Source organism: Chaetodon auriga, chromosome 11 (genome assembly GCF_051107435.1).
Source record: "Chaetodon auriga isolate fChaAug3 chromosome 11, fChaAug3.hap1, whole genome shotgun sequence".
In the NCBI taxonomy this organism is placed as follows: Eukaryota; Metazoa; Chordata; class Actinopteri; order Chaetodontiformes; family Chaetodontidae; genus Chaetodon; species Chaetodon auriga.
The window spans coordinates 15676002-15688418 of record NC_135084.1 but is presented as its reverse complement, the minus strand read 5'-3'; the positions used below and the strand labels follow the sequence as shown (position 1 = coordinate 15688418).

Sequence of the window (12417 nt, the reverse complement as noted above, 5' to 3'; positions counted from 1 at the left end):
CAGCTTTGTGTTGTGAGTACAGAAGCATAAGGTGGCTGCCTGAGCCTCATGTTAACTTAACAGGCTTCCACGGATTAAAGCAGCGCCTGCGATGATGACGTTTCCATAGCAACAGGCTCTCCGTGGTCCGGGAATCATTTCTGGGTTGACTGTGATTTGCAGCTCAATCTGGTGTTTCTGAGAACTCTCTCCCTCTCTGTTTCTGAAACCCCCGTTGTGCAATCATGTCTATCAATCTAGCTTTCCTCCACCTTTTCGCATTCCTTTGTGTTCTCCTCGATCAGACATCTTCACTGCATATTCTTGTTCTTGCTCTGCCTGCGTTATTTTCCTCGTCACATCCACTCTTTCTTTGCACCCACCTACTTCCATTTTTACTTTTCGAAAGTCTCCTTCTGTATCAAACTAATGCCTGCAGCAGTAAACCTCTCTTAATTAGGCGCCCCGTGCTTCAGTCTAATCCAATCCAGATTTGCATGAGGTTCATCCCTTCAGATTGAGGATAACGGAAGCAGAGTTCAGGCCACAGCCTCATCATTAACCCTCTTATCTACCATTTACACACTCAGTCCTTAATATCATCAGTGCTACTTTGTTTTCTATGTAGCAGACACGTCTCTGGCATGTCTGTCATTGTTAGTCCACATGATGCAGAAATAGGTTTGAACTCTTAAGCAGCAAGCCAAGAAAATGAGAATAATGGTCTGACCATATTGTCACCTGTAACAGTGACAGTGGTTCACACATCCAGAAGACACAGAGTTAGCAATGTTAGCATTCATTTGGAGCCGTGTTTTTGTGAATGCAAGTCCAATATTCATGCTCCTTTTAGCTCTATTTTGGTCTCCACCATCTCCTGAGAAAAACACCTGGTAGCTAAATGCTAAATAATGCTATATTCAGCAGCTGGGTGCTAACTTTATCTGTCTGCTGTTTGGTGCTAATCATCTAACACTGATGACAATGTTAGATGATCAACGTTGGTGAGTCTGAACTAAAAAAAGCCTCCATAAAAACCAAAACAATGTTAACTATTCCATCAAAAATTACAAGAAATATCATATAACACTTATTGTTGCAGCTTTAATTCTCCTGAAAACACTCCTGTAACCACAGAATGATCATGTAAGTGAATAATAATGGGAAATAACTCAAATTCAAGCTATGATTAGATAAAATGTGAAGGATTTATTTTGGAGCGGAGAGAATCAGATTGGCTGAAACAGATTCGGTCGCATGAGGATGATGTGAGGCATGTCTTAAAAAGATTAGCTTTAAACACGAGGGGGGCTGACTCCCCTCTGGAGCTGGAGAAACACGCTGATCCCTTCACAGCCTTGTTTGTGGGGTTTTGAATTTGACAGAAGCAGTCCCAGGTGGCCAGAGGCAGGAGAGCAAGAAGGGGTGACGCTGGACAAATTTGTGGAGTGTGAAGGTGAGAAGGGCAGCAGAACTCCTTGGAGGATCGAAGCGGCTGTTTTTGGAGGTTGAGAGTTGTAATGGTCCAGATTCAAGATGTGTACAGCTTGTACAAGGAGCTGGGCAGACTCCCTGGTGGGCGAAGAGTCTGATTTGGTGGATATTGTGAGGTAAAAAAAAACATGTTAATAGCGGTGAGAGGTCTTACAGAGGGCAGGATTTGTTCAAAATAAAAAATAATAGAGTTGTTTGCTCGTCTTGACATTAAGTTTTGCGCCAGCGGGCGGACATGCAGCTGAAGACTTCAACAAGGCTTAGATGAATATCTACCATATACTGTATGTGTGTGTGTGACCTACCCAATCTATCAACAGCCTCGAGAGGTATCAAACTCTTGACCTTGTGGAGTGTGGACTCAGCGTGTTTTCCTATCTCCTTAGAGTCTGCCATTGATTTGAAACCATTGATTTGCCAAAAGTGTCCATCTACCTGGCCTCTGTGATAAGCTTCTGGAAAACAAACTACACTTAAAAGTGTATATATAAAAGGATCAGGCCTTCCATGAGTGCTGCACGCAAACACTTGAGTGTTAGTGTGTGTGTGTGTGTGCATATACAATTGTTTGTTCTTGCAAGTCCAAATTACAACCGTTCTCCTGCAGTGTTTACTGTCTTAAGAGCGAGGTGATTCAATCAGTTGCCTGATTGATGAATTGACTGTAGAGATTGACTGCAAATTACCCTGACCTCTCCCTCACTCCGCACAGCGCTGGCTGAAGCGGAGTGTGGTGCCTGAATGCAAATTTCCCCCTCGGCCTGTTGTTGGCGTTGACTGTCTGTGCATTAGGAGTGTTGACAGTTCAAAAGCTCTGACTTCCCCTGCAAGGCGATGCCGCGGTCTGGGCAGCCCGGCTGAGAAATGAGGCCCGCGGGCTCATCTGAGCTCAGGAGTTAAGACATCACGCTGATATAGTGATGTCTCAGAGGGACAAATCTCCTCTTTTTGCTCCTTCGCTTCATTAGGCCCCTCATAAAGGAAGGCAGATCAATGGAGGGAGATAGCACACTCGTGTCAAAATGAGAAAGGGAAATAGATGAAGGGCTTTATGCTGTGTGAAATGAAAGTAGTGAGATACTATTCATCTGACAACCTGAGGCAAGCATATAAAGCTTTGCGAAAGTTTCATAAAAGCAGGAGCACACACAGTTGAGCACCTACATTATAGAGATTCCACTGAAGCTGATCTATGCTGCTGAGGTTGACTGTGAGCCGAGGCAACAGACATTTCAACTCTACTGCCACACAAGAGCGGCAATATTGGAGGATTCTGCGAAACCCAAGATTAAGTTCAATAACATTTTTCAATCATCCACTGTTTTTTAAATTCTGCAATATTGACAAATGGCAACAGTGATATTCTCAAGGTTAGGAAGATTGCGGCTATGGCAAATCAATTATAGTTAAGGTATGGTTCAGGTTACGGTAAATAAAACACTTGGTTAACGTTAGGGAAAGTTGAGTGGTTGTGATTAATAAAGATTAATTGCACATCCGTGACAGGACATGAACACACCCACACATCCCCACCTCCATGCCCTTAATTGTCACTGCACAGTAAAGGGCACACTACTTCCTGCATTAGCAATGGACGTTGGCACTGGAGATAAATCATAAGATGCAGAACTGTCCGATGTTGATGAAGCCGGTACGATACTGGGCTGGTTATTTAAAAGCATTATTAATGTTAATTAGATAAAACGTCACAAAGCCAGACGGTCAAAATCTGTTATTCCAAAGTTTTGAATTTTTAAGATACAAACCGGTGTCAAATTAACATATAAACCTGAATAAGTGGCCTATATGTCCTATATGTAAGCATCTGCCTGCTGCATACCGAATGCAGCTGATTACATATGGAGCAATGAGTCACTGAATGATGAAATGAATTTGAATCATATGCTATGGCCTTGACAGTCATCTCTGTGAAATTTTGGACCGCCACGTTCGATCATCCTCAATGCTCAACGTTGACAGCAGGAGAGAAAGGCGGCATTATTTTGTGCAATTCTATTATGAATGTAAAGTAAGAAAAATACGGAGCAGGAAGATACGGAAAATAGAAAAGACCTTCAGCCACAACATGTAAAACACTAGAAATATTAAAGCAAGCTCACTAATGACTGATTCTATTTTCTACATCTCCATTTTATTCTTGCTGTTTTTGCTGTCTGTGACAATATAGTTACCCCAGCACGGGATCAGTAAACCTATATCTAACCTTATCTTATTTTACTACAATCTAAAACGAATCTTTCAGCAGCAGCCATGTGAAAATTTTGACCGTGGAGCTGCTCAAACTGCATAACAGCCGACTAAAACTTCCTACATGCCTGAAATCCAACCGATCGTCCGAGAGCCAGCTTGTTGACAGTTCAGATAATTAATCTGGCACGGTGACCCGCCTCAAACTGAACGCCAAATGACAAACGGCGGTTTTAAATGGCGCTCTCCACCACCATCATCAAAGCACCAAACGAGGGAATATCTTTTGGAAGAATGGTGTTTAATCTTGCCAGCAGAGTTCAGAGACTTGCAGAGTCTATGCCAAGGAGCATCGGAGCTGCTCTGGAGGCTCCTGATAGCTTATTAACACACTTCGTGGTTTTCCCTTTAGTTTGTCAACCATCTGTACGTTCTAATGCTTAAAAAACACACTCACTGGTTGAGATCACTAATGTATTATACGCTTAAAGGATAGATTTTCTTAGTTCTCTATATGGTTTTCACCTTCAATCAAATGAAGTGTTTCAAATGGAATTTCTCTGTAGTGCCGTTCCCAGGTGTTGTCAATATTTCTGGAAATGAAAATGACCGTTTCAGGATGTATTTGTTCTGCAAAGACTGGTTCATTTTAAATGCTAAAACATGAATGAAGCCCTTCAAATAGATCGCTGACATATTAAAGCACCACGCAGCTCATTACAGTGTCAGCGCATCCTGTTTTTGTGCATGTCATTTTGCAGACTATAATGACCTCCTCTTTGTATTCCTCCAAGTGAACAAACAGCCTTACAGACACAAAGACACCTTTCCCTTCTCTCCAAGGCAACTCAACATGCTTCCTCCCCAGAGTCCACAATTTCCGTATCATCAGACTGCCCTAGAGTTGGCAGGACTAATGTTGATGTCAGTTGCTTTAGACTAAATCAAGGCATATTAGCTCGCGGCCCTGTCTCACTCTCTTCTCATGCTTTTACTTCTCTCTCTGGCCTTTCATTGGAAACCATAATTAGTCCTTCATTAAGCCCTTGGAAATTGCGCTAATGGACTCTGCCATTCAGCCCACTTCATTTGAGCTGCAAATCATGAGACAATGGTTGAGGACACGACTCTGTCATGACTTCATCGTGCAGGGGCTCAATTATGGCTGGAGTCGCAGCAGGAGTCGAGGAGGAGACCTCAGACAGTCTCCTCGCACGTCTCCTGCTCGAGTGCAGCAGAGGAAGAGAAAAAGGAGGAGAGCACAGCGGAGTGGTGATGGGTTGAAGTCTAGCCAATGTTTAGCGTCTCCTGGGGGAGACACATCAGATCCACTCAAGGAGATAAAACAGAGCGCTAACATCCTTCAACCTTTTCGCTGAGGAACCACTACAAGTGTGGACAGCGAGCGGCTGATCCCAGAATACAAACACAGAACATACGCAACGCCGGCGAATGCGATGAACCGCAGACGGTCTGGGGAGCGTCACAGTTCAAATACAGGTCACACATTATGTCTCCATGCTACAATACGGGCTAATGACACTCAGTTTCAATACATCACATGGCTTTGGTCGCCGCATTAGCATGCACCCCCAATGCAATTATAAATGATTTGGCCTGTGTGAAATTATTTGTACATGTATGAATCATGTTGGTGCCTCAGTCCTGAGCATGTGATGAGACATTTTATGCACAGAGCAAGCACATAAATTAGTGAAAAACACACCACCCGGTTGTCTGTCATCTTCATGCCTCTTGGGTTTAATATGGTTTTATTTAGTCCTTGGACTGAGATATCTGGACGTCCTATCTTTTATATTATCTTTAAGGTACCTTAAATGCATTTAGCAGGCTAACAGATTGTTTTGCCAACACTCTCTCAATGCCACTCCCTGTGTTACAGAGTGAGCGTAACGAGAGTATTGCATTAAGGGCTGTTTGTAGCCTTTAATGTCTGTTTCCCATATTTTGCTGCCACCGAAGAAAACAAAATACATTCCTGACGAGTGAGTTAAAAGAGTCTTTAATGCGGAAACTGGCTGGCCTTGGAATCATCATCATCTGTCAGGCAGCCAAGAATCACAGATATAACAGAATTTCATAAAGAGAGTCTGAAAAATGCCCATCAGGAGAGCGTGTGAGTCTGTGACTGATGAATGAAGAAGCAACTGCTTAAAACCCACTTCAACAAGCTACACAGCTGTGGATTTACATTATCCTTTAAAGCAAGTATTCCACCTTTCACCTTGACGAGAGAAAATGTGTCAAGGAGGAAGTCTGTTTTATTCTTAGACTAACAGTATCTCAGGGAAACTCAAGATACTGTGGACTATGAGAAAGTCCTTTTTCCAAAAACAAGCATTTTTCTTATAATTGCTGTCATCTTACAAAAACGTCTTGTTGCACGCTCAGGATTAATGCACAAAAATAATGCCATACACATGAGCCTAACTCGCAAAAATGTTTATGTTTGTGCTAAATGGCATTCAGGGACCACGCGGTGAGAAGGAGATGAGGTGGTGTGTGACACTTACTGTCGTTAGAACCTTGATTTTCATCCCAGGTACGAACATAATCATCCTGCAGAAACACGAAGAAAACAATCATTTTTTAGCAGCTGCAGAGAAAGAGGAGCCACAGAATTCACACTGCAGGCCTGAGAGCACAGTGTTGCTGATAGCATAACATATTAACACTCTGTCATGATGATTTCGTTTCTGTTATCATCGCACATTGATTATAATGTGTACATTAGTCTTGCAGCATGATAATTAGCCAAGTGAGTTACACCAGAGACAGATGGGTGTGCACTGTGCCTGTGCATCTGTATGGAAATCTACACCCGATGCCTGTACTGTATGTGAGACATATGGCTTCGGGGGTGAGCTGCCTTTTAAGTGCACCGCCTTTTTTCCCCCACTTAATTAGAACATTAATCGTTCTAATTAAAATGGGCAAGTTGAAGGAGATTTGAACAAAAACACAGAGAAGATGGTCGGAGAAGCAGAGATAAAGACACACAAAAAGACCAAAGAATGAGTCATGAATGAAAAAGACTTTGTACAAAGGCAGCTGGAGGAGTGTTGGAGAAAAACTGGAGAGAACTGACCTCTACCTCCTGGTGAAATGACAGCAAAAGGAGAGAAAAAAAGAGCCAGTATTAGTGAGGAAAAGTGTCATTTTAGATACAGGGTATGACATTGTAAAGGCCCCATGTTCTAGTTAAAGCGCCCCAAAATTCTTGTTGTAACATTGAACACTCATGAAATTAAAACTTATTAAGATTTTAATTTTAAAAACTAAAAGATTAGCTGCTTCATCAGCGTTCTGTGGGTCAGAACTATGATTGGTGCCGGGGAATACGTGACATCACCTCAAATGTACCTTAAAGCAAGAAAACACAAACACAAAGAGAGAAATCTATGCAATGAAATAACCAAAACTGTTTCAACCTCATCAGAAAAACAACAGGCACCCATCACTCATAATGAGAAGCTGATTAAGAGAATAAGTTAACAAGACCTTTAATATAAAATAAATACAGAAAAAGTAAAAATCATATAATGACCTTTTCTGACTTTTCTGTCTCAAAAAGCCTAAAATCCAAAAAGGAAGGGAATCAAACAAGAGATGGTGCAAACGCAAAGCTTTTTTGACCATACTGCTGTGTACGAAATAATAAACACAAGTGGTTCCCAGATATTTACAATCAGCCCCCCTTCTTCCTTTGCGTTGACTTACTCATCACCGTAAACATTTACAGTGCTGGAAGCGTGTGCCAAACAGCTCCCTGCAAGGTGATAAATCTTGACACAACACATGAAATAAGCAGCCCTCATGAAAGCTGGGACCTTCTTCTTTGACCCTCACAGTTTTATTTCACAGAGGTAAATATTTTCATCACTGGCAAGGACTACACTCGAGCGTTGAAATCTACCACACTGCGCTTCGGCTGCTCCGCTCGTCCGCCAGTCGCTGCAGCGCAGAGCTCATTTGCCCTGTTCAATGATGGAAAAATCACTCCCAGTAAACCGGCTGGAGTCTAACTCAACACTCCGGTTGAGCTCCATGAATGATTGCTGGTTGTTTAACCACGCTGGGCCTGATGGAGTCATGCATTAGCAGGGTAAGACCTCAAAGAGTTTACAACCTGGCCATTAATCTGACACCTCTCATATCTGCTTTATTGACGCTTCAGCTCCTGCATTATTGAGCAGCCTCGCTGTATTTGTGTTTCTGCCAGGGCCGATGAGGAAAAGTGTCCTGCTGCTCTGACAGGACTGGAAATCAATGATTTCATAAACGAGAGGCTGCAGAAAATGTATTCGGGGGGAAAATAAATTCTCCTGAGTGTACAATGAAAGTGAGCATGAGACGCAAGAGCGCGGTGACAAGTTTGGCACACAGCAGAGGAGTTATATCACTGGAAAAGTATGACTCACAGACCAAAATTCTGAAGAAAAGACTGCCGTTTTTTTTCTCCACACAAGTGATTAGAGGAGTCAAGCTGAGAGGTGAAAACACTCAGCTGTATCCAGGAGCTCTGTGATCTACCTGATAACATCAGAAAGATCTCCTCTTGTTAAACAGAGCGGGGAAGCTTACCCTCCGCATCAAACATGGCAGACTGTTCACCCTGCTGCCGAGCTCCACAATGCTGATTGACAGATCACAGCCCCTCATATCTGTGGGGGGACGATCACGACCCGATGAGCCTGTCCACCGTAAAATTGGGCTCAGCTCATGAGGAACTGCACAGTGTCGCTGAAAAATAGCATGTGAAAGACAGATATCGAGGGCCGTTTGACGAGAAGAGCAAACAGGAAACCGGTTGATGGGTGTGCGCGCGTCAATCTGACAGGCCGTGTGTGTGACTGACAGTGTTTCTAGGTAAATGTCAGCTGTCAGATGCACTCTGTGTTCACTGTGCTTATCCTCAGGGTTTTTTTTTTTTTTTTTTACACAGTGACAGCCGAGTGCACCACTGCCTCATCAGTAACAAAGGACACAGTAATAACACTCTCATGTGGAGATCTGCGAGGGCTTGTCTGCCACATGAACTTGACCTTTTCTCACAATTAATGTTAATATCAGCCTTCTGTGGACACATCAAACCCACGCAGAACAGCACTGCGTATCATAAAAGCACTTGGGGTCATAAAATTCACGCAATAACCAATTTCAGCCCACACAGACCTTAATACCTGTTTTCATGTATGACAGCGTTTCCGTGGCCTGGACCCTTTTTATGGGTGAGGTGAAAAAGCCACAGAGCTGCTGCAAAGTAAATACAAGCATCGAGGGAGGTCTCAGTCTGTAAATGTAAGCCAGTTCAAACCTTTTCTGTTTGAAGGCAAGGCAGTGGAGTGTGTAGTTTCCAAACCAAAAATCATTTAGTTAGGGTGAGGGAAAGATCAGGGTTTGGGTTAAAATAACAATTGGTTCAGGAAACATTGAGGTTCGGGTTAAATGAGTGTTTTGTTAAGGTTAGGGAACCTTTGCCATCACGATCATTATAATAACCACTTGGTTAATGTTACAGAATGATCACGGTCATGGCTAAAATAAGCCAATGCTGACTGATGGTAGAAAACAGGAAACTAACAATAATTTTGTGTGTTATTAAACTCTGGCATTTTCTCGACCCAAACCTCCTCCGTCTTTGGACTTTGTGGCGTATAACAACGTCTGATGCTGACATTTTTTTATGGGGATAGACTCAGAAATGCATTTCCTTAACACCTGAACGGTTCATCTAATGAAGGAGATGTGAGGGTTTGATCAGCTTTGCAGAATAAGACTGAGTGCCACTCTAAATTACATCTCCCTCCAGACTTCATCAAGGACCGGGCTGCATGCCCACGACTTGTGCTGCTGAAGTCCTGCCTTTTCTGTCTGTTGACAGCAAAACGTCCTCCATCAAATACAAGAACCCCTTCAAAGTCACAGAGAGATGAGGGAGAGGCTGACCGTGTTCAATGAGCATTTCTCTCTGAGATGGAAAGCATCATTTAGCTGAGCAGCGAGTGGGAAAACATCCTAATTTCAGATTAAAACTGAACAAAGGAGACTTGCAGTGGGTTCAATATTTAACTAGAATCACCGCTTCTTGGTTGTACGCCTCTGCCAACCAGTCAAGCTGCATTTTACATCCATGTCTGTGCAGACAGTGGAGATATAATATAAGTAAGGAAGTTAATAAAAGGCAGTAAGTACTGTTTCTTGGTGAAACAGACACTATCACTATCTTGACATGTATTATTCTAGTGAATCATTTCCAGTGAGAAACATGCTGTCTTCACTTAGAGACTATTTTTACAGAGGAGTACAGAGGACTGATAGAGAGCTTCCGCACATGGTGCAACGACAATCACCTGAAGTTCAATATCAGCAAAACCAATGAGCTTGTGGTGGACTGCAATGCTTCAAATATGGATGCTACTGCAAAGAAGCTACAAACTGGAAAACACCTTGAACCAGGCAGCACAGAAGATCTATACGATCACCACAGTTTCAAGGTGGACACCCAAGATTAGTGTCACCAATTCAGTATCTGACCAAATGTGAAATATGCTCACAATCTGCCCCTCTGTTCCTGAGTTATGGTGTTGAATAACGGCCAGAAAAGTGTTACTGACATCACAGTGAAGCTGACTTTTGTCCCTTTGGATATAAAACGCTATCACTTCATTTTATCCCATGAGACATTTGTGTGAAACTTTGTCATAAGTCGCATCTGAATTCTTTAGCTGTTGCAAAACAAAAAAAAAAAAAAAGTGCTTTGTGAGGTCACAGTAACCTTTGACCTTTGACCACCAAAATCTCATCACTCCATCCTTGAGTCCAAGTTGACATTTGGTCACTAGAATGGGACGGACAGACAAGCTGAAAACGTCACGCCTCCGGTCGCAGCTATTGTCAGCATAGAGGCATAAAAAGTGCAATAAACATGTCTTCTTTAAAAAATACTGCAACTTTGCAACAAAAATTCATGTCCTGACGTTTTATTTTACAACAGTGAAAACGTTGTGGAAGCGCACTGCTGAAATGATCTCTGCTGGATATTGTTGCAGTACAAAATAAAACCCCATATCTGATGAAATAAAGCTGTGAAATAAAAAATTACATCGCCCTGAGGTTGTCTTCAGCAGCGATGCTACATACAGAACCGTGTCACTTCCTCCCACCTAGAGATTCACATAAAGACTCAGTTGCCGTTCGCAGCCTCTCAGCTTTGGTTTACAGATCGCATGAGGCACGCCTGAGATGAAACAAAACCCCTCAACAATATTCACATCCTATATGTTCCCCACTTATCTTCTTGCATACTGGGCTGCAGGGCACGAGAAGCAGGCCTGCTGATTCCTGTATTACTGCATTTACAAAGAGCTGTGAGCTGAGGCAGAACATCAAACGCTGAGAGTCTGGTCTGCCTCCCTTGCAGGATGGAGTCAAGAGCAAGGCTTATGCAAGAGAGCTGGGAGGACTGGGTAAGAGAAGGTGAAGCGGGTGTTAGTGCATTTGGGAAACAGATCGATGGACAAAATAAGGGTGGAGATGAAGCAATGATACAGAGCGGAAGTTTCCACTAGGAGTCGCAAGATAAATCAGAAGTGAAAACAGTTATTCTACAAACTAAATAATGTTTTCATTCAGGACCAGCAGCAAGTGGTGCATTGAACAACTGTACCTTCATTGATGAACCTTTGATATAATCATTATGCTCCATATTGTTGTATCTTCTGCGCTTTTGATGTATTTTGACTCGGGGGACTGAAATTGTAAACTGCATTTCCCATGTGCACCTGCACGTAAAAGCACAGACGTGCTCTATTTGATGTCATTATAAGCTTTGGAATAGTCAAACATTTGCCCTGCTGAAGATCTAGTGACTGTGAGCCTGGCTTCATTATTACAGAGTGTTGCTGTTTCTAATAATCGCTCTGTTCTGAGCTGGCTGTAAATACTATGCTCCTGACAAATGAAGGAGTAAATTAAAATCTTTCATAACTTTTGAACATTTTAAAACATTTTACTCATGCAGTTTCACTGCTACTGGTAATTGTGTTTCTCTATGCTTTATACTGCATGGCTTGCATGTTTGTTCTTGTAAAACTAAACATTTAAATGGCAGAAAAATCCCTTATTTGCATTTGTAGTACAAGTCTACAAGCACCTCAGGTATTTCACAACAGGGAGACATTCAACCACAAGACACAAATAGAAAATGCTAGATGGAGAATGACTGTAGACCTAACTGCAGGAGAGACTGAGTCTCTGCAACACTGGCAGGTTTTCCTGCATGTTTCCTCGCTGTGTGCTGTGGGAGCATTTCAGCAGGGGGTGTAGAAAATCATGGTAATTGCAAAATTCAGATTGTGCTCAGATTTGCTTGCACGCGTAACGAAAATCAGATGTGAAATGGAGGCCAAGCACATCCAAATGCGGATTGTATGTGTGATACAATAGATGCACCAGGCTGCACGAAAAAAGTAATTACGAGTGAGAGCGCTGGCCCTACTGAAAGCCTAAGTTTGAATGAATAATTTACATATTTCTTATGCTTCAGTTTGCAGATAGATTTCTATCTTAAAGCACACAGTTCTTTGACAGATGAACAGACATATTGTCTGCACCGCACTTCTGCTTACTGGTTCATACATGAGCACGTTCTTTCATACAGAAGGTGGTGGACAAAAGGTTTTAATTTATGTCTGAAACATGTGGTGTGGCACC

The 12417-nt window shown here is 42.5% G+C and overlaps 1 protein-coding gene across 1 annotated transcript in view; it reads right to left on the bottom strand.

Moving 5' to 3' along the window:
• spock2 (SPARC (osteonectin), cwcv and kazal like domains proteoglycan 2) overlaps window positions 1-12417 on the bottom strand; it is a 28509-nt gene that overhangs the window by 8553 nt on the left and 7539 nt on the right. The window contains exon 2 of the mRNA XM_076743840.1: window positions 6216-6261. Within this exon, the coding sequence (XP_076599955.1) occupies window positions 6216-6261 (46 nt within the window). The remainder of the gene's footprint in view (window positions 1-6215; window positions 6262-12417) is intronic.